General features: G+C 40.9%; 3 protein-coding genes across 3 annotated transcripts in view; 1 reads left to right on the forward strand and 2 right to left on the reverse strand.

Annotated features, from left to right (window-relative positions):
* LOC115626698 (flotillin-2) overlaps positions 1 to 17,502 on the forward strand; it is a 131,762-nt gene that overhangs the window by 86,767 nt on the left and 27,493 nt on the right. The window lies entirely within an intron of this gene.
* On the reverse strand, positions 7,169 to 9,330 carry LOC115626695 (glucose dehydrogenase [FAD, quinone]). The gene is made up of 2 exons (XM_030522123.1): positions 8,249 to 9,330; positions 7,169 to 8,188 (listed from the first exon to the last, which is right to left on the reverse strand). Exons 1-2 carry the CDS (start codon positions 9,222 to 9,224, stop codon positions 7,293 to 7,295), a joined length of 1,872 nt encoding a protein of 623 aa, XP_030377983.1. The 5' UTR covers positions 9,225 to 9,330; the 3' UTR covers positions 7,169 to 7,292.
* On the reverse strand, positions 12,221 to 14,577 carry LOC115626697 (glucose dehydrogenase [FAD, quinone]). Its single transcript, XM_030522125.1, has 2 exons — positions 14,266 to 14,577; positions 12,221 to 14,201 (listed from the first exon to the last, which is right to left on the reverse strand). The coding sequence occupies exons 1-2, from the start codon at positions 14,575 to 14,577 to the stop codon at positions 12,531 to 12,533; spliced, it is 1,983 nt and encodes a 660-aa protein (XP_030377985.1). The 3' UTR covers positions 12,221 to 12,530.

The raw sequence follows: 17,502 nt of genomic DNA on the forward strand, positions 1-17,502 counted from the left end.
AGCCCACCTTTTAGATTGAAATTAATATTTGACTCCTTTAGAGATGACATTCCACACTGAATTTGTGACATGTGGACGCGTAGGTGCTAACTACTCCTGGCAATATTTGACTGAAATAATCGGAAATACAAAATTTGCCATAAAACGCATTTAAACCTTTAAATGCTATAATAATAAAAAATAATTAAATAAATAAAACGACTCTACTTTATAAAGTACTACTAAACGAAAGTATTTTATATCCGAACTAATTGCACAAAATAAGCTGCGTTCTGCAAAAGTTCAGAGTTTTTGTTGTTTGTTAATGCCCCAGGTATTTAGTAATTATAGGCTGCCAGCAAAGACGTTCAAATAGTACCAATATTTTCGTTGAAGACTTAATTTCTTTGCAGTCGCAGACCCCTAAAGATGAGAACAAACCATAAGCTGTTTTCCACTGTGTGTAAATAGTTTTTGAGTTACATATATTGCCACTAAACTAGTATACTATTTCACCCTTTGGGTGCAGGGTACACATATGTCGCTATATTGTGTAGGTAGAGTGTGCAATTGTGAAAGTAATTTTAAATAGCGCATGATATTAGATAGTGTAGGTACATATTCGGCTTAAAGGCTTATTAGGCTTATTAGGAAGTACCTTCCCTGTAAGAGTTAAAGAAATTTGCAACCTTTGTTGCCATACCTGTCGTTTAATGTTGTATCATGGGCGCCCAGCACATGGCAGTGTTGCCGCATTTTCTGCCTCCCCCTCAATGTGTCAATCGAATTGCAAAATCAAATTTCACATGCCGCTTAGCACGTCTAAAAGGCCCGCCCGCCCCATTTTCCACTCCCACCGAATAGCCACGCAAAATGTAATGCCCGCAAATTAACGTGAGTGATCGACATTTGCTTGTCATCGCCATTGTTGCCAAAGTTGTTGTCATTGTTGTGCTGCAGTCCAAGGTCGCTGCTTGTCGGAATCTGCCGCAAACATAAACAACTAATCAGCAGCATACCAACATCATCATAGACCTGGCTTTTCTTGGCCAACTTTTTGAGTTTTCCATGCGAAAATCTTTCAATTTGCCACAATTAAGTGGCGGCATCTTCATTACGTCTTCGTAGTCGCCTCGGCCCACGGCCCTGAGAAATTATCGCGGCACGGCCCCGTTGGGAAAACCGGCCTAGACTAACAGACCATTAAACATTAGCGTTAGCTTGCTCATAACAATATTAAACCATAAATAAACGTTGGCCAATTCAGTTGACACTACCGGCTGCAGTGGCATGCTTGCCCAGCCCCGTCTGCCTCTCCGCTTCCGACGCCCCTGTGGCAGCCCTTCAATCAGCCATGGCTAGTGTCTGTTAGGGGCCGTAGTTGCTTTTGTCAAGGACACAAGTAAATGACATGTCATAGAATTTGTGACTGTGGGCCGAGCAAACCGCAGTTACATCAGATGCTAAATTATGGTGTGGAGAATCTTTTAAAGCCGAGTTCAAAAATCTTGGATAACATGGAAAACAAATATCTAACATACATAGCTCAGCACTTATCTTTATTATTATGTTTTTCGTTTTTTTTTCGACGTCATAAAAACACTAAACTTTTCACAACTCCACATAATGGAACTCACAGTTTTTGGAAATGCTGTTACTCGCAGGTGCGAATTGGAAAAGATTTAAAAAAGGTTGATGGATTCCAGATAGGTGGCAGTTCAAATGTAACCACAATTTCACAAAGCTGTTATGGATATAAGTGCATGTATTATATCATATTTAACCGATAACTTACTGATACCGATTAAGAACAAAATTTGGTAACAAAACAAGAAAAGCACTTAATGGAATCAATAAAGAAGCATATTTAAAACTCATTCTTGCCTATAGAAATAACATATTTTGTTAAAAAACTTGGTCGAAGACTTAACAGATTAAAGTATAAGAAAGCCAAATAAAAAGGTTAACAACTTTTAAATCCTTTAAAATTAACAACCAATAATTGAAAGAAAGCCATAATGTGGTAATTGGAAATATAAATAAATTAAGAACAGATGTAACCTTCAAAGAGGAAAAGAGGAATATTATTCTTGGAATACAAGTAACAATCCCTTATCCTTTAAATACGAGGATAGTCTCAGATGAAAACACAATGAAAATAACTTTGAAACCCTTTTTTATAGCCTCGCTTGAACGCTTCCATCTAATACTGTTAACTGTTTTAAACGAAGGAACAGATTCCTCTAAAGTAGAATTTGGCTCGGCTTTAATATTTGTTGTATTAAGACATTTCCAATGATAGTTTTGTAATAGGATAGCAAAGGAAAGTTGAGCAAATCGTCTTATATAACATTATTAATCATTTTGAATTTCCATTTAGTTCATAAACTTCTCAGCTCGAAATGAAAAACTTCACGCTGACCAGTCAGTTATTTATGATAAGCAGCAAGGCCTCATAATAGTTATAAGCAATTTCCGTCAAAAATTACACCACAATGAACCACAATTTCCGGCACTTATTCCACTGCTCCAAAGTTATCCAGTAATATGAACTATTTAATATTTAAGCGAACAAAAATAAGTAAACAAATGCCCGCTCACTGATTGCCTAATTTCTCAAAATTTGCCTAAAAGCATTACTGGCAATGTAATTAAAAAAAAGTGAAAAGTGAATACGTATACGACTACGAATAGATGCCCGAATCGGATCGGTGGGTACTTAGCATGAAGAAGAAGAAGTGACATAATGTGAGGTTTTATCACAGGAAAACCATCCGAATGGCGAGTGTAACATTGTGGAGCCGCCTCTACCCCTGGCCCACTACCCCCCTCCCCCCCGGCACAGTTGACATACATTGTTAGCCCATTGTCTGACTAACAGTCTGACTAACAGTAAGGCCCCGAAAGTTGAACAAACAGAGAGACAAATAGACAGGCGAAAGACGGACGGGTGGACGGACGAATAAGCAAACAAAACTGAAATTGAAAATGAACTTCATTAACCAACATCAGCAGCAATAGCAGAAGCGGCAGCAGCAGTACAAGTAGTATGAGGAATGAAGGTATGAAGTAACCCGGCAAGTGCGATACATGTATCTACTACTTATATGTATCTGACGTCGCGCCGTCTGTCTACCTGTCTCCGTCTCCGACTCCGTCTCTGCATCTGTATCTGTGCGCTACACAACAGTTTACAAAACTGTCTCATTGCCGGTCGGCCGGTCGTTACTTGCTCAGTGCGAGGCTCAGTGCTGCTTGGCTGGCCAACAGTAGCTTAAGTAGTTGCGAGTAAAGTCAGCTACTGCTGCTGGCTGCTGGCTGGTGGCTTACGTGCTCCATCGCATAATCCGTATCTGGGCTTTATGCTCACCTGTTGCTCACTGCCTGACTATCTGAATGCCCGACTGACTGGCACAAATCTCATCTAATCGCTTGCCTAAACTGCGCTTAGATTTTGGCGCGTCATCCTCGCTCGAAGCTCGACCTTCGTCGTAATTCATTTCTAACGCAATCTGCCGCATCTCGCTTGCGTGCGAAGCTTTTTTCTATCTCCCTATCTCTCTCTCTCTCTCTCTCTCTCTCTCTCTCTCTATTGGATACCCTATCTACCTAACTGTCTACCTGCCCACCAACTGATCCACTGATGCCTCATTTTATTCAATTTGTTGATGTAAGTGCCGGTAGCTAATTGTTCAATGCAATTATCGGTGGCACATAGTTTGTGGCACGTTCGACACGCACATTTCAATTATCGACCATTATTGCCTTTAGGTTTTGACCCACATTAGGAACTGGCCAGATGAGTGGACTATAAAAAATGGCATAATCCATCAAGAAAACGATAAAAAGGTATAGATAACAGAATATGTAACTAGTCGAAGGACAACACTGAGCTTAATTGTCGTTGCAAGGAAATCTTGTTCATTTTTGAATAAACACATTCGAGCCAAGGCTCATAAGTACTAGCATATCGACATAAATCTAATGTCTCCATAGTACGATCTATCAGCTTTAGTGATAGCTCTTGAGATACAATTCTCTCGCCTTCCTCACTTAACACCAAACTTATTAAACACCACAGGGAAGGAAATTAAAATATACAATAATCGGCGCTCAAAAACTCTCAATCTCTTTGCTAAAACGTCGTAAAGGTAATGTTTTAGGATATATGAAAGAAGAAAAGTCAAAAAGCACTTGCTAATCGTATATAGAGCAGCCTCTGATGATAGGTTTCCCTCTGCACCCTTATCCGCTGTTGTCCGAATGTCAAGAATCAAGGCATGAAAAATAAAAATATGCACGACTCAATATGTCATAATTTTAGAGTCAATACAGATATGTCTGCCAGCTCCTTCTTCTCTTCCATTTGTCATAGAAAACGTTTCGTTACGTTTTTCTTTTTTTTTAAGCTTTGCTTTGGAGAAGCAGAATCAGGAAGCTTAATATTCAAACTTCATATATTATATACTTTCCAACATTTTATGCAAATACTTATAAATAAATGTATTTCAGGAATTGGTTTTCATTTTATTTATAACAATCTTGTTTATGATTTCTTTGCGATAATGCTGTGCCCAAAGAAATGCATAGAGAATCGATAAATATACATGTAAGATGTAAGAGACAACAGCTGAGCATATTTTCCAGACTTGTGTAAAACCCTTTTTGACAATTTAAAATGTATTTTAAATATGCACTCATTTCCGAAACTCCCAAATCATAATATACATATTTTAACATACATTGTAATTCGAATAAATAATAATAGGCTCGAAAACTAACCCTACTTCACTGAATACAAGCCCGAATTCCCATCTACTCTGCAGTTGGCTTTCTGTGTAAGTTGGTGGCCAACGCCATTGGCGTGTCCATAAAGCTGCCACAATTGGATGCGGCGCTGCCTCCAGTAGAGGGCCCCACATTAATTATGATGAGTTTGTATGCATGCCGATATGTTATGTGAATGACAGAGTTGTTGTAGTTATTGAAGTTGTAGTTGTATTGTTGTTGTTGTTGTTGTCCGGTGCCCGCTGCCTATTGGCTTTGACACGCTCCTCTTTGGCGCCAAAAATCGTGTGACGTGTGGTGGCATTTCAATCACTTAATTTTCAATTTGAAAATATTTTTGGACAAACAAGTTCAATTGCTAAATGGCCAATATGTGCAAAAGTGAAAGTGCCCAATTGTCAGTGGCGGCAGTACAAAGAGAAACGCTAGTGCAGAGCTCCACACACAGTCAAGCCATCCCGCGAGTATTCAAACAATTGGCCAAGAGTCTGGTCTCTTGGTCTCTGTTGCTAATCAAACCACGAAATGAACTCGAAGCTGCATTGAAATAATAAGTTTTATTTTATATTTGAAAACAGTTCAACATTTACTCTTACACCTCTTTATATTGATCAATTGATTACATGAAATGATTGTTCCAATCGGATTTCAACGGTCCTTATCAGCAATATGGTATATAACTAACTGGAGATAATGTGAGTTTCCCCCGCGCTTGGCAAAAGCAAAAAGGAAGAAAAGCGATCCATTGCTGCTGTTGTTTGGGAACAGAGTACTGGGGTTAAATTACTGTTGTTGGAACTATATACAATTATGGACAGTATTGACAAAATTAAAAAACGAATATGCAAGTATGTTATATTTGTGTGATGTACGTATGTATATAGCTTATTTCAAAATGAAAGACAATCCAACTGTGGAAGAAAAATTTCATTTTGTGAAATTGAAAAAATTTTAAAAATAAAATGTTCGTTTTCAGCTAAAATTGGGTTCTTTTTTGTAAAGAGCTCTTAGCAATGGTTCTGACAATCTAATCAATTGTTTATATACTCTTACTCTCAATCTTTTTCACATTCAATTTTTATGTTTTACGTTTTATTTGCAAATCGATCAATTCTTTAGCTTTTTCATAATAATTTTCACGAATTGTGAAAATTGTGAAATCTGTAAATCGATCAATTCATGCCCCATTTACATTTACATCGAATCTAAGTTGATGGATTTTTTAATCAAAGTTTGTAATTTCCCCACCATTATTCTGTTGGCATTTCTTAATTAAAACAAGTAAAAAAGCTAAAGTCGGATGTCCCGACTTTGAAATACTCTGTACATATGTTTAGAATAATTATAGAAAATAAAAAAAATTAAGAAAATAAAAAAAAACAATTTGTTCGATTTTACCTCTTTTGGTATTCGAACTCACGTAAAGGGTGTATAATTGCACATATACAAAGCAATTGCATCTATGTGAGTGTATGTATGTATACGCTCGTATATTCGTGTCTGAGTAAACATGTTAGCAGTCAACCAAAGCACCAGCATCAACAACAGTCGCGGGCAGCGCTTGAGCAGCGCTGCAGCAGCAAATATATTTATGGCTATAACTTCTTGTTAAATCGGTCTATCATAGTGAAACATAGTGAAACTTGGCATACGGACATATAATAACTAACTGGGGGTATTTACAAAATTTAAGTTCGAAATTCCAAGAATTAAGGGAGTTAGAGAAAATCGCATTTGCGTGGGAGAGGGGGGAGGGAGGGAAGTTCCAAAATACACATTTTCTGCGTATTCTCAGAAGGCATCTGGGACTAAAATTTGGTGTCCGTAGGTCTTATAGTCTCTTAGATATAGGCGATTATACGAATGGAAAATCGGGAAAATCCCCATAGAGGGGAAGTGGGGGAAAATCAAAAAAAAAAAAAAAAACTTGCACAGCGTACACATATAACGCATCTTTGTGCAAAATTTGGTGTTTCTATCTCTTATAGTCTCTGAGATCCAGGCGTTCATACGGACAGACGGACAGACAGACAGACAGACAGACAGGGCTAGATCGACTCGTCTCGTCATGCCTCCTTCTGCCTGTTACATTTTCAGCTCCCGCAAACCTAACATACTCTTGTACATTTTATGTACAGAGTATAACAATAACAAAAAAGTGGACAATTTAAATACGAATAAGTTGTGCACAGCAGTGAGATGATTTAGTGATGGATATTGATACTAGGTCTATTAATCATGCATAGGTATAGTGGGAAGAGTGTTTTTTTTTTTAAGGAAATCAAAAGGTACAGTTTTCTCCCCACAGTTTCTGCCCACAGTTTGATTCTTACAGTTTGAGTAGAACTGTATAAAGATTAGCCGGCGAGTGCAAACACAGTTCGGCGAGTGGCGCCTACAGTTTTGTGAGTAATAGGTTCGTATATTTGCTAAATAAAGCGATAAAAAAGCTACTTTTAACAATTCTTTAATCAATAAAAAAAAAAATACAATGCACTAGTTCGTTAATGGGTATGCTCGAAAATTTAAAGCTCTGTGTGCTGCTGCAGATAATCCTCCTTGATCATGTCGGCGCCCTTCTCGCCGATCATGATGCAGGCTGCATTGGTGTTGGCCGCCACAATGTCGGGCATAATGCTGGCGTCCATGACGCGCAGTCCCTTGGCGCCATGAACACGCAGTCGTGCGTCGACCACAGCGGTGGGATCGCTGGCCGGACCCATGCGTGCTGTTCCTACCGGATGGTACACTGTTGTGGTCATGTGACGAATATAGCAGCGCCAATAGTCGTCCGACTGGTAGGTGAGTCTGTTGCAGGCGTCTAGATCGAGCTTGTGCAGCGCCATCTCGCGCTCTCCAAACGCCTGGGTCTCGGGCAGACGCTTATAAATGTTGAGGGCACGAATATAGGTGTCCACGTCTCGCTCATCGGTCATATAGCCGGGATGTATTAGCGGTGCGTCCAGGAAGTTGTTGCTCTGCAGCTCGATACTGCCGGCCGAGAAGGGCTTCAGATGGAGCAAGTAGGTGATGTAGGTGTTGGAGTGTTCGTTGGCGGCCAAAATGCTTTTAGCCACGCGCTCATTGAAGCCAGTGGCAGCGACATAGCCGCGCAGCTCCGGACTCTGCATCAAGCTGAAGAAGTTCGTGGTCTGTATGTCTGGATTGGGGCCGTGTATGGACGTGGTGTTGATGAAGCCCGTCAATGCAGTGGCCTCGTGATGCAACAGCTTGCTGTACCGGCCCATCAGCAGGTTATACATGGCATCCACCAGCTCCTCTTCGGTGGGCTTGCGTGCCGTTGACTTGTCAATCTGAAAGATGACGGGCAGACTGGCGTGATCCTTCAAATTGCGGCCCACGGGCAGATCCAGTTGGACGGGTATGCCCACAGACTTGAGGTGAGCGGCCGGTCCAATGCCTGTAATGCACAAATATAGTTAGCTAAAAGGAAAACTGACTGCTTCAAGGACTATCCTACCCGACAACATTAGCAGCTGGGGTGTGCCGATGGCACCAGCTGACAACACAATTTCCTTGCGGGCGCGTACCGTGTACTCCTTGCCATTACGGTGCACGAATGTAAGGCTCTCGGCACGCTTTTTCGCATTCAGATTCAGACGCTTGACGTGCGCATGGCGTATAATATGGAGATTGGGCGTATCCTTGCTTAGATGGGAGCGTGCCGTGGTAATTCGACGTCCACCGTCTTGGGTGCCAAGTATGTCGATCTGGCCGACAAAGGAGCCCTCGGTAAAGTCGGCCGCACTGCCGTAACCCAACTCCGCCATGCCTGCCCGTATGGTCGAGCGGAACTCGTTGTCGGAGACATAGTTATTAATGATCATGGGTCCACCTACACCATGATCGCCAGGCACGTAGTCTGTGCGCGTGGAGCGCAGATCCTCAGCTTTGCGGAAATGTTTCATGACCTCGTCGTAGCCCCAGCCGGGGTTACCTCGTCGCTCCCAATCGTCGAAATCTTCACGTGTACCACGGGCATAGATCATAGCATTCATACCATTGGTGCCGCCCAGCATTTTTCCTCGTGGCCAGTGGCAGCTCTCGCCCTGCATGGCCATACAGGCGCGTCCACTGGGCTGTGTGTGGTACTGCCAGTCCCAGGCCGAGAACTGGGTAGCCATGTGCCAGCCGACGAATTCCGTCTCAATGGGTGGATCACCGCCCGCTTCCAGTAACAAAACACGCCAGTCAGCATGCTCGGCTAGCCTGCCAGCCACCACAGCGCCGGATGTGCCCGAACCCACTACAATAAAGTCATAGTCATGTCCTGTAAAGTCGCCACCCTGATCCAGCCAATCTCCATGATCGGCTGGCCACTGCTGCTGTCCGCTAAGGTCACAGTATTTGGCTATGAGCGTGTGCAGCAGCAAGGACATCAAAGTATTGGCCGGTCCCGCAGAACGAGCGGCACACTGTGCGCTTAGAAACTCCATAACGATTGTGTTTGTGCTTCCGCTGCTATTCCTTTATCTCGTAGCTCGTAGCTCGTGGCTTGTGTCTCGTAGTGCGTATCGCTACGTCGCCGGAACGCGACTGTGGTCCGGCCGTTGCCAGCGCTCCGCCTTTGTATGGAACGTCAGCCAGTGGCCGTAGAATTTTGTATGCCGGCTACGTTCCCGCAAATCATTCGCACCATTTGCATGCACCCATGTACATAAATTAGCGCACCGCACCTTCCCATCTTGAGCCCCATACGCTCCGGGTAGGTCGCACCTATGCGCCTTTATCGCTGCCAAGATTACCATTGACATTGAATAGTTGGCAGAAGGCAGCACGCAGCGCACAGCACAGCACACCACACATCACACACAGGAGGCAGCGAGATAAGCGCTACGATAGCCAACCAATAGGTTTATGGCTAGATCAGTCCGATAAGTTCAAGTAATGAGATAAGTCAGCAACAAAAGTCGTCCGTATCTCTATGCGGCCACATGATTAGATGCGACTACTTTCGCACACCGTGTGGGTGCAGTGAGCAGAGCAGCTCATCAATATACAAGACTACACATGCACAGCTGGCGCCGCTAACTGAGGCATTTCAATTGCATATGTTGTTGTTGTTGTTATTAAAGAATTCATTTAACCATCGGATTACATAAAGGAAGGTGCAGTGTGCGCCCTCATTGTAATGGGGAAGAGAAAGAAGAGCTTGACTGTTTTGTTTTTGTGTTTTTTCATCAAATGATTTAGTGCCTGAGTGCATTAAAAAGACTAATTCCCTGTTTGCAGTGAGCGTTTCATATAAATGACCCACTTAAATACACATTTGCACCAACAATATTTATTGATCAGCTTTATGGTCACTAGGTGGCTTTGTTTCTAGCGACTTGTTTTCCGGCCTATGGAAAATTTTCGACAGTTCATATCAAATCGTATTGTAGATTACATTTTTCCACTACGTATAGGGTATAAGAAAGAATACTTTAAAGTCCTCACTCTATTTGAACAGATTAAACCAGTTTCATTTTGAAATTCAATTATCAATCTTGGGCCTGGCATACTTGTAACTCAACGATCTAACACGAATTCCACAATATAAGTTCCTTTCTGAGTATGATTCGGTTTCGAATCATCGCATAAACGAAAGAATGCTTTAAAAAATTCTTAAAATTCTGTAAGAGTGGTTCTCATACATAAATATAAAATATCAAATTGTCGTTTTATGGCCAAATCTGCAGGCCGATTCGCAACATAATAAAATAAATAAATCATTCTTGGACTTAAATTTGATCGAAATACATTTATATTTATAGAACAATTTTTAAGTAATTGAAAATAAAAATCCCCAAGCGGATATATATTTTTTACGATTAGACTTTGGCTAAAATAACCTACAAGATAGCAATCTTTTCTGGACTATTTTGTAACAGACATTTTTAAATTAACATATTTGTTAGTTCTTTAAATGGAAAATACACAAGTTTTATATAATTGTTTATTTAATTTAATTAATTATTTAATTGAAACATCATAAAGTTGCACTTTGAAGTTTCCAATATTGATCATATTTTCAAAGAATATTTAGAGTGCTCTCTCTCTCTCTTGTATATACATATATTGACTTTTATTTTAAATCAGTAGCTTAGTGTATTAATATTTCGGCTTGGTAATAGGGATGTATTTTTTTATGATTTCTATCTTATATTCGTTAGAGATATGAGCCTTTTAAATACTGCTACCTTTTCAAGTGGTACTCAGTACTCTTTTTGTGTTTATTGTACTTTTTACAGCTTATATATATATTTGTATATACGGATTCGTAAATACATATGTATGTACAAGTATATAAGTATTTGCGTTTTTTATGTTCAACGTATTTTTTTACAGCTTGATACCGATAACATTCATGACATTACTTTTCACGTTAAAGAGTGCAAATTTTAATGCATTCAAGTAAATTACACTTAATTTAAATAATATATTGGCTGGCTATGGCGATAAGCATGGACTAAGTATATAAAAAACACATTATATGCAGATTAAAATAATGAAAACTAACAATTCAAGTGCCTTTATCTTTAAGTTGAACTGTTAAGAGCGTATCTGTTAAAGACTTCTGTTAAGTGCAGCAATGAAAATGTTAACGCAATAACAGAACTGTGGACTGCATTTTAACATTACACTTATCGTTTGCTTTTTTTCACATTAACAACTAAAGTTTCCACTGCCAATCACTAAGGTATGAGACAGCAAATTTATATTAAAAATGTATACAAATTAATAAAAAATTAAGAATAAGCATTAGTGTAGACTAAAATATCTAAGTCGCAAAATAAAAACAAGTGAAAAGTATTCTTCAGTTTTTACTTATGTGCAATAGAAATTGAGGAATTTAAATTAATGGCTAATCGATTAAGATATTCTAATAACAATCGCTGCCTTACAATTTGAGTATAAGACTGTTCTTTCGAACACATTAGCTGCAATCAGACAGGCAAATTATTTGCACACAAATCTTTGCTATTTTACAAGTATGCCATTAAGGTAATGTGAGTTTAGTCAAAAATTAATAATAATGCTTTGTAAATTTCAAATTTACTTTTCAATTATTTGATAAATTTGTGTGCAAATTAATCCCATTGCTTCCATTGCAAATTTAATATAACTAAAGGCTAAAGCAAAGCTGCTATTACATTAAAAACTGACCGACCCCATCTAGCCTCAAATAATACATCATTGACGTAATTTAATCTTTGCAAGTCATTTGCGCTGATAACGTTGATAACGGAATGAAATTAATTGTTAGTGCTTGTGTAAAATTAGTCAATATTTGAATAGTTCCCAAGTGCTTTGCGGCTGATTATTATTTTAGAAGGGGCTGTTACGACTTGGTTTGATTAATTTATAGCTATATTCGAAGCATACAACAAGTATGTTCGGATTCTCAATTTTGTTTCCTCAGAGCACCAATTGGAGATGGATATTCGAGTGCGAGAGTAAAATGAAACAGTTTCATTTATTTGTTTAAAATAACTATTTTAATACATTATTTCTATTCACCAAGTTAAAAAAGTAGCCCAGGTACCTATTTATGCCGTGTACCTTTTTGGCAGACTTTTGAAACAAGATTTCATTTGCTAATAGCCGAAACATTTCCCGAGTAAAGCTATTTAGAACAGGTTATCTAGCAAGCTATAAAATGTGTTGTATATACTTATGTATAAAGCAATAAGGATTCTTAATTGTAGCTAAAAAAAAAAGAAAGAAAATAGATCAAAACTTCCACGCTAGTTCATTCTTCACAAGTCATCGTCATGCCAGTGTTCCTGCAACTCCTCCACTGATTCGTCAGACTCAGAGTCAGAATCAGAGCTAGACACAGAGCCGAGCGACTCTCCTGAATGTCTCGACCAATCTTGCCTAATGAAGTCCACCGCTCGCTCGGCAATCATGATCGTGGCAGCATTCGTATTAGCACTGACCACGGCTGGCATAATGCTGGCATCGGCCACACGCAGATTCTCAACTCCACGCAGCTGCAGGCGCGGATTGACGCACGCCTGCGGATCACTAGGCGGCCCCATTTTGACGGTGCCGGTCTGGTGGTAGCAAGTACCAGTTATATATCGCACATAGCAGCGCCAATATTTGTCAGAGCGGAACTTGTGGGCCTTGTCGCACTCCGAGATGGGTATGTGGACGATCTCGGCGGCGTGGGCGCGATAGGCGGCGGTGCGCTCGAGAGCCTCAAGATATCGTATGCCACGGATCATTGTGGCCACATCGGACTCCTTTGTAAGGTAGTTTGGCTGCAACAATGGGGCATCTGTGTAGTGGTTAGTGCGCAGTCGCAGTTCACCCACCGATTCCGGATGTGAGACTAGCACGAAGACGGCCATGATATGCGCTTGCTGTTGCACACGCAGCAGATAGTCCAGGTATTGCTCGTCCATGGAGAGTCCAGTGCCGAAGAGACGCAGGGCGTCCGATTGGCCACGTTTAAAGAACAGATGATGGTTCTCTATATCCGGATAGACGCTGCGACTGCTGGTGTTCGTGTTAATGAATGACACCAGCGACGCTGTCCCATGGGTGGTCAATTCACCGCGCCGATGCACCAAGTACTCGTAGACCATGTCTAGCATCTCTTCGCGTGTAGGCAATGGTGCTCTGCCCTCGTCCAACTTGATGAAGATCGGCGTGAGCACATGATCCTGCAGATTGCCGCCAACACCAGGCAAATCGTGCACAACTGGCAGCTGCAGCTGCTCCAGATGTTGCCGTGGACCGATACCGGAGCGCAGCAGCAGAGCTGCCGAGTCAATGGTGCCGGCTGACAATATGGCTTCTCTTCCCACTCTCACCTTGAGCGGCCGCTGTGCATCTCCGCGCAGCACGAAGCTCACAGACTCCACACGTTCGCCGGCACGATCGAAGTTCAGTTTCGTCACTTGGGCATGCTTTATGACGTGCAGATTGGGACGTGAGGAAACGCGACCCAAGTGTCCTTTGCCGGTGCTCATGCGTTGACCTTTGTGTACGGTGCCAGGCACGTAGGCGTAGCCGAGAAAGCTGCCGTCTGTGAATTCGGCGACGGTAGGTACGCCTAGTTCGGCGCCACCCTCTTGTATCATGGCCAGAATATCCTCTTCACCCTTGTCGAAGGGATTCAGTGTGACATAGCCCTGTGGATGCGTCGCATTGCCCGTTGGATGCACCGAGCGTGCAAAATAGGGCAGCACATCCCGCCAAGACCAGTCCGTGTTTCCCTTCGCCGCCCATTCATCGTAATCTCTGCGGTTTCCGCGCAGGTACAGCATAGCATTGGCAGCTCCAGAGCCACCGATCATCCGTCCGCGAGGCCAGTAACAGCGACCGTCACGCATTCCCTTACAGGCTTTCTCACTGGGCTCCGTGAAATAGTTCCACATGAAGTTCGTGTGTTGTAGCGCAAAGAAAAGCGCGGGAAGCTGCGGTTACGAGAGGCATCGTTTATTCAGAGGCTCCAGTAATTATTTTTTTTAGCAGACTCACCTCAGATTCCACGGGCGGATCACCGCCAGCCTCGAGCACAAGAACACGCCATCGGGGGTTTTCACTTAATCGACTGGCTATCACAGAGCCCGCAGATCCAGCACCAATAACGACAAAGTCATAGGGCTCGGGCAGACCAGATAGCAGCGCCTCGTCGCCATAGTCGGGCGGCCAGTAGCTGGCGGGTGAAACGGCACACTCGGCCGCCAGTAATGCCTGCACCAGAGTACTAACGAGACCTCCTAGGGTACCCACACCGGGTGCGGTGCAGTGGCCAGCGGTGCTTCCCAAATTATTGGCAACGTCCAGCATCTTGGCTTGTAACGATTTGAGTCGCTGCCAACGCACGCTACGTGCTTTTATAGACGCGATAAGCGTTCCACTTAACCAGCTGCAACCTTAGCGGCAGTTATCAGCACCTCCGTCGCCCTCCTGCCGATCGCCGATCGCCTTTCGTTATTTGTATTTATCATTTGTTTCTTATTTTTCTTAACATTCCCTCCAACGACGATGTCACCAACACTGATGACGATCCGAACTGCTGTTAATGCTACTCGTGCTGATACTGATGTGTCATGTAGCAGGCGCCGCTCAATATCTGAACACGTGCCTGCGGTAAATCCAGTCGGGCCTGTCCACGTTGACCGGTCACTTAGAGAAACCGAGGGATATAATCAAAATGAACAATAAGCAAATAAGTCGAATATTACCTGAATTATTACAGACTATTACAGATTTGTTTACTCCGAGTGCGCGAACTGTTCATAATTATAATCGCATCTTTAGCATTGACTCTGCCCCAGCAATGCTCACATTCATCAGCATTATTCGCATTTTGATTTTCAATGGGCTGGCAAGCGATCGATGCAACGTTGCATGTCCATTGTTGGGCTCGCTCCACGCCCCAACAGCGTTTGAATCGGCCCAAAACAATTGCCACTGCATTTAGGGGCCAATTTGGCTTTTGTGCTGTTTTGAAAAAGAGAACATACCAATTGAATATTCTGATCACCTGAATTCATAGCCACATTAGCAACCCATTCATTTATCAAACACCCACTTACTGCGTCCACAGTAAATGTGTTCCGTAAACCACATATCTTTGTCTATGTGTCTATATCCGATGAGAAGTGCTGAAAGTTTGTAGAATTAGAACCAAGCCAACTTAGCTCCGAATCAAATCGGAATCGGGAGTAGGCCTTATTATGCGAGTATCAAACTTCTTTCTAATTTGGTCAATTTTTATTTTAACTTATCGGGTATTTCAATTTTTCGCTTCTTCAGATGCTCTTACATTGAGAAAAAGAAAGCTGAAATCACCTTAAAATATAGAAAATCCCTCCATATAGTGAATTCTTTTTAAAAATTAAGAAAAACTAAACAATTTTCTTTGGTATATTTTTAGTTTATTCGAAAGAGCAAACATTCTCGTTATATATGAATGATTTCATTCATGTGGCAGGTAGTCCAAGAACTCGGTTTCTGGCAGTATCATATAAACATCGGTATTCGCCTCAAGGAAACAAAGCCAACTTTTTCCCAGGAAATTTTAAAATTTGTTCTCTAAATATGGATATAAATGCAAGAACAAACATCCTAAATTTGTGGGAGCAAAAAACACTTCACGCTAGTAACTTAATCCAAAACATGATTTGGCCGAAAAATTCCTCAACTTGGAATATGGTTCTTAAAATTACAAAAAAAAAAAAAAAAATCTTAAAAAAAGAAAATTGTTTTAAAATTTTATTTAAGTATTTTTTCCAGTGTATATTTCGAAAGTATAATATTTGCAGATGTAAAACTTCGGCAGGAATTTGAAACTCAAAAGAAATTAGTTTTTCATAAAGAAATATAAGGTTTGTTTACAATTATTTAATTTTGTTAATAATTATTTTTTTGTACCGAAAGCTAATACAGATACATATTATATATGTACATATATATTTATGTATGTATTTATGTGTTCATGCGAATCTGATATTCAGGGCCAGAAACAAACAAAAAATGAAGAGAAATTCGAATCTGGCTTTTCATTCATTGAGTAATTTTTATAATCCAATTAAAAGCTGTATAATTTGAGAACAATTTTCGTTTGATTTATGCAACGGCCCAACATTTAAACATATAGTACTACTATATATTCGTGTACATACATTTTTTTATTTTGCAATTCAAGGCTATTTGCTGTTTTCAAGTGCGACTGATATGAATATTCAAAAATCCATTGCAAAAAAGCATTTTCCTAGCTCTTAATGTCCTTAACCATTATTTTTCGTGCTTCAGTTTTTCCTATAAATCTGGCCCCGATAACAAACCATTACGAAAGTGCAACGTAAAATGCAGCTTTGCATACAAACGTTGGAGCCCCCTTTACCCTCTTTGGGGTATGAATTGCTCATAATTAGTTGTATAATTGCATAATTAGTTGTAGACTAGGGCGTCTTCTGGTCTTCGTGTTAGCCAAATTTTGACTCTCATTTGAGTTCGTGAATGTGTTTATTTGCCTTGTTTTAGTGTAGGCCGCTTTTGCGATAGAAATTGCGTTTAAATTATTCTTGCTTATCAGACAAAAACATGGCCAGGCAAATAAACGAGACTTCACAAACTTATTTGTCCACACCTGCCGGGAGTGGTAGTCTAATTGTGTTACGAAAAATTCGCTTAATACACACACAAACTAAGCATTATTTAAGCAAAAAATCTTTACAATCGTATATCAAAGAGCAAAGATAAGTTTTATGCTCTGAATTAAAAATAGGCTGCGTAGATATCCCAACTTTTTGAAGACAATAGCACCTAAGGCCTATACCAATATGTTTCATGAAAATAAATAAATAAATAGTAGTTCACATATTATCAGATGATGGTGTGATCAGGCTTAGCAAGGTTATTGCTCCAAGTTGCGCAAAAGACGGCGCTAAGCTGTAATACGATTATTTACCTGCCCTATTCGAGGTCTGGGAAAGACGCAGATAGTGAGTATAGCGAGCGACATATTATCGCCTTTATTACGAGTATTATGAATATTTAAAGAGCATATAGAACGAGTATGTGTGGTATACATATAGTATGTGAAAAAGTGAAGAATTGAAAATGTTTGCATAACCCATTAGGCGAATTTAAGCAACTCTATCCGACTAGCCATCACTCCCGATGTGGCGGAACTTTTTACAGGCCGCTGTTCATGGCATTGCGGACGAACTGAGCTGGCGCCGGCGGCTCTGCATTCGCCGAGGC

This window comes from Scaptodrosophila lebanonensis, unplaced genomic scaffold (assembly GCF_003285725.1).
Source record: "Scaptodrosophila lebanonensis strain 11010-0011.00,11010-0021.00 unplaced genomic scaffold, SlebRS2 tig00000089-arrow-pilon, whole genome shotgun sequence".
Taxonomy (NCBI): domain Eukaryota; kingdom Metazoa; phylum Arthropoda; class Insecta; order Diptera; family Drosophilidae; genus Scaptodrosophila; species Scaptodrosophila lebanonensis.

Bases quoted from the DNA above. Each gene is read 5' to 3' on its own strand.
- LOC115626695 (XM_030522123.1), bottom strand. From the start codon at position 9,224: ATGGAGTTTCTAAGCGCACAGTGTGCCGCTCGTTCTGCGGGACCGGCC. The intron at 8,189-8,248 runs GTAGGATAGTCC...TGTGCATTACAG, and splicing joins CCAGCTGCTAATGTTGTCGG to GCATTGGACCGGCCGCTCAC.
- LOC115626697 (XM_030522125.1), bottom strand. From the start codon at position 14,577: ATGCTGGACGTTGCCAATAATTTGGGAAGCACCGCTGGCCACTGCACC. The intron at 14,202-14,265 runs GTGAGTCTGCTA...TCGTAACCGCAG, and splicing joins ATCCGCCCGTGGAATCTGAG to CTTCCCGCGCTTTTCTTTGC.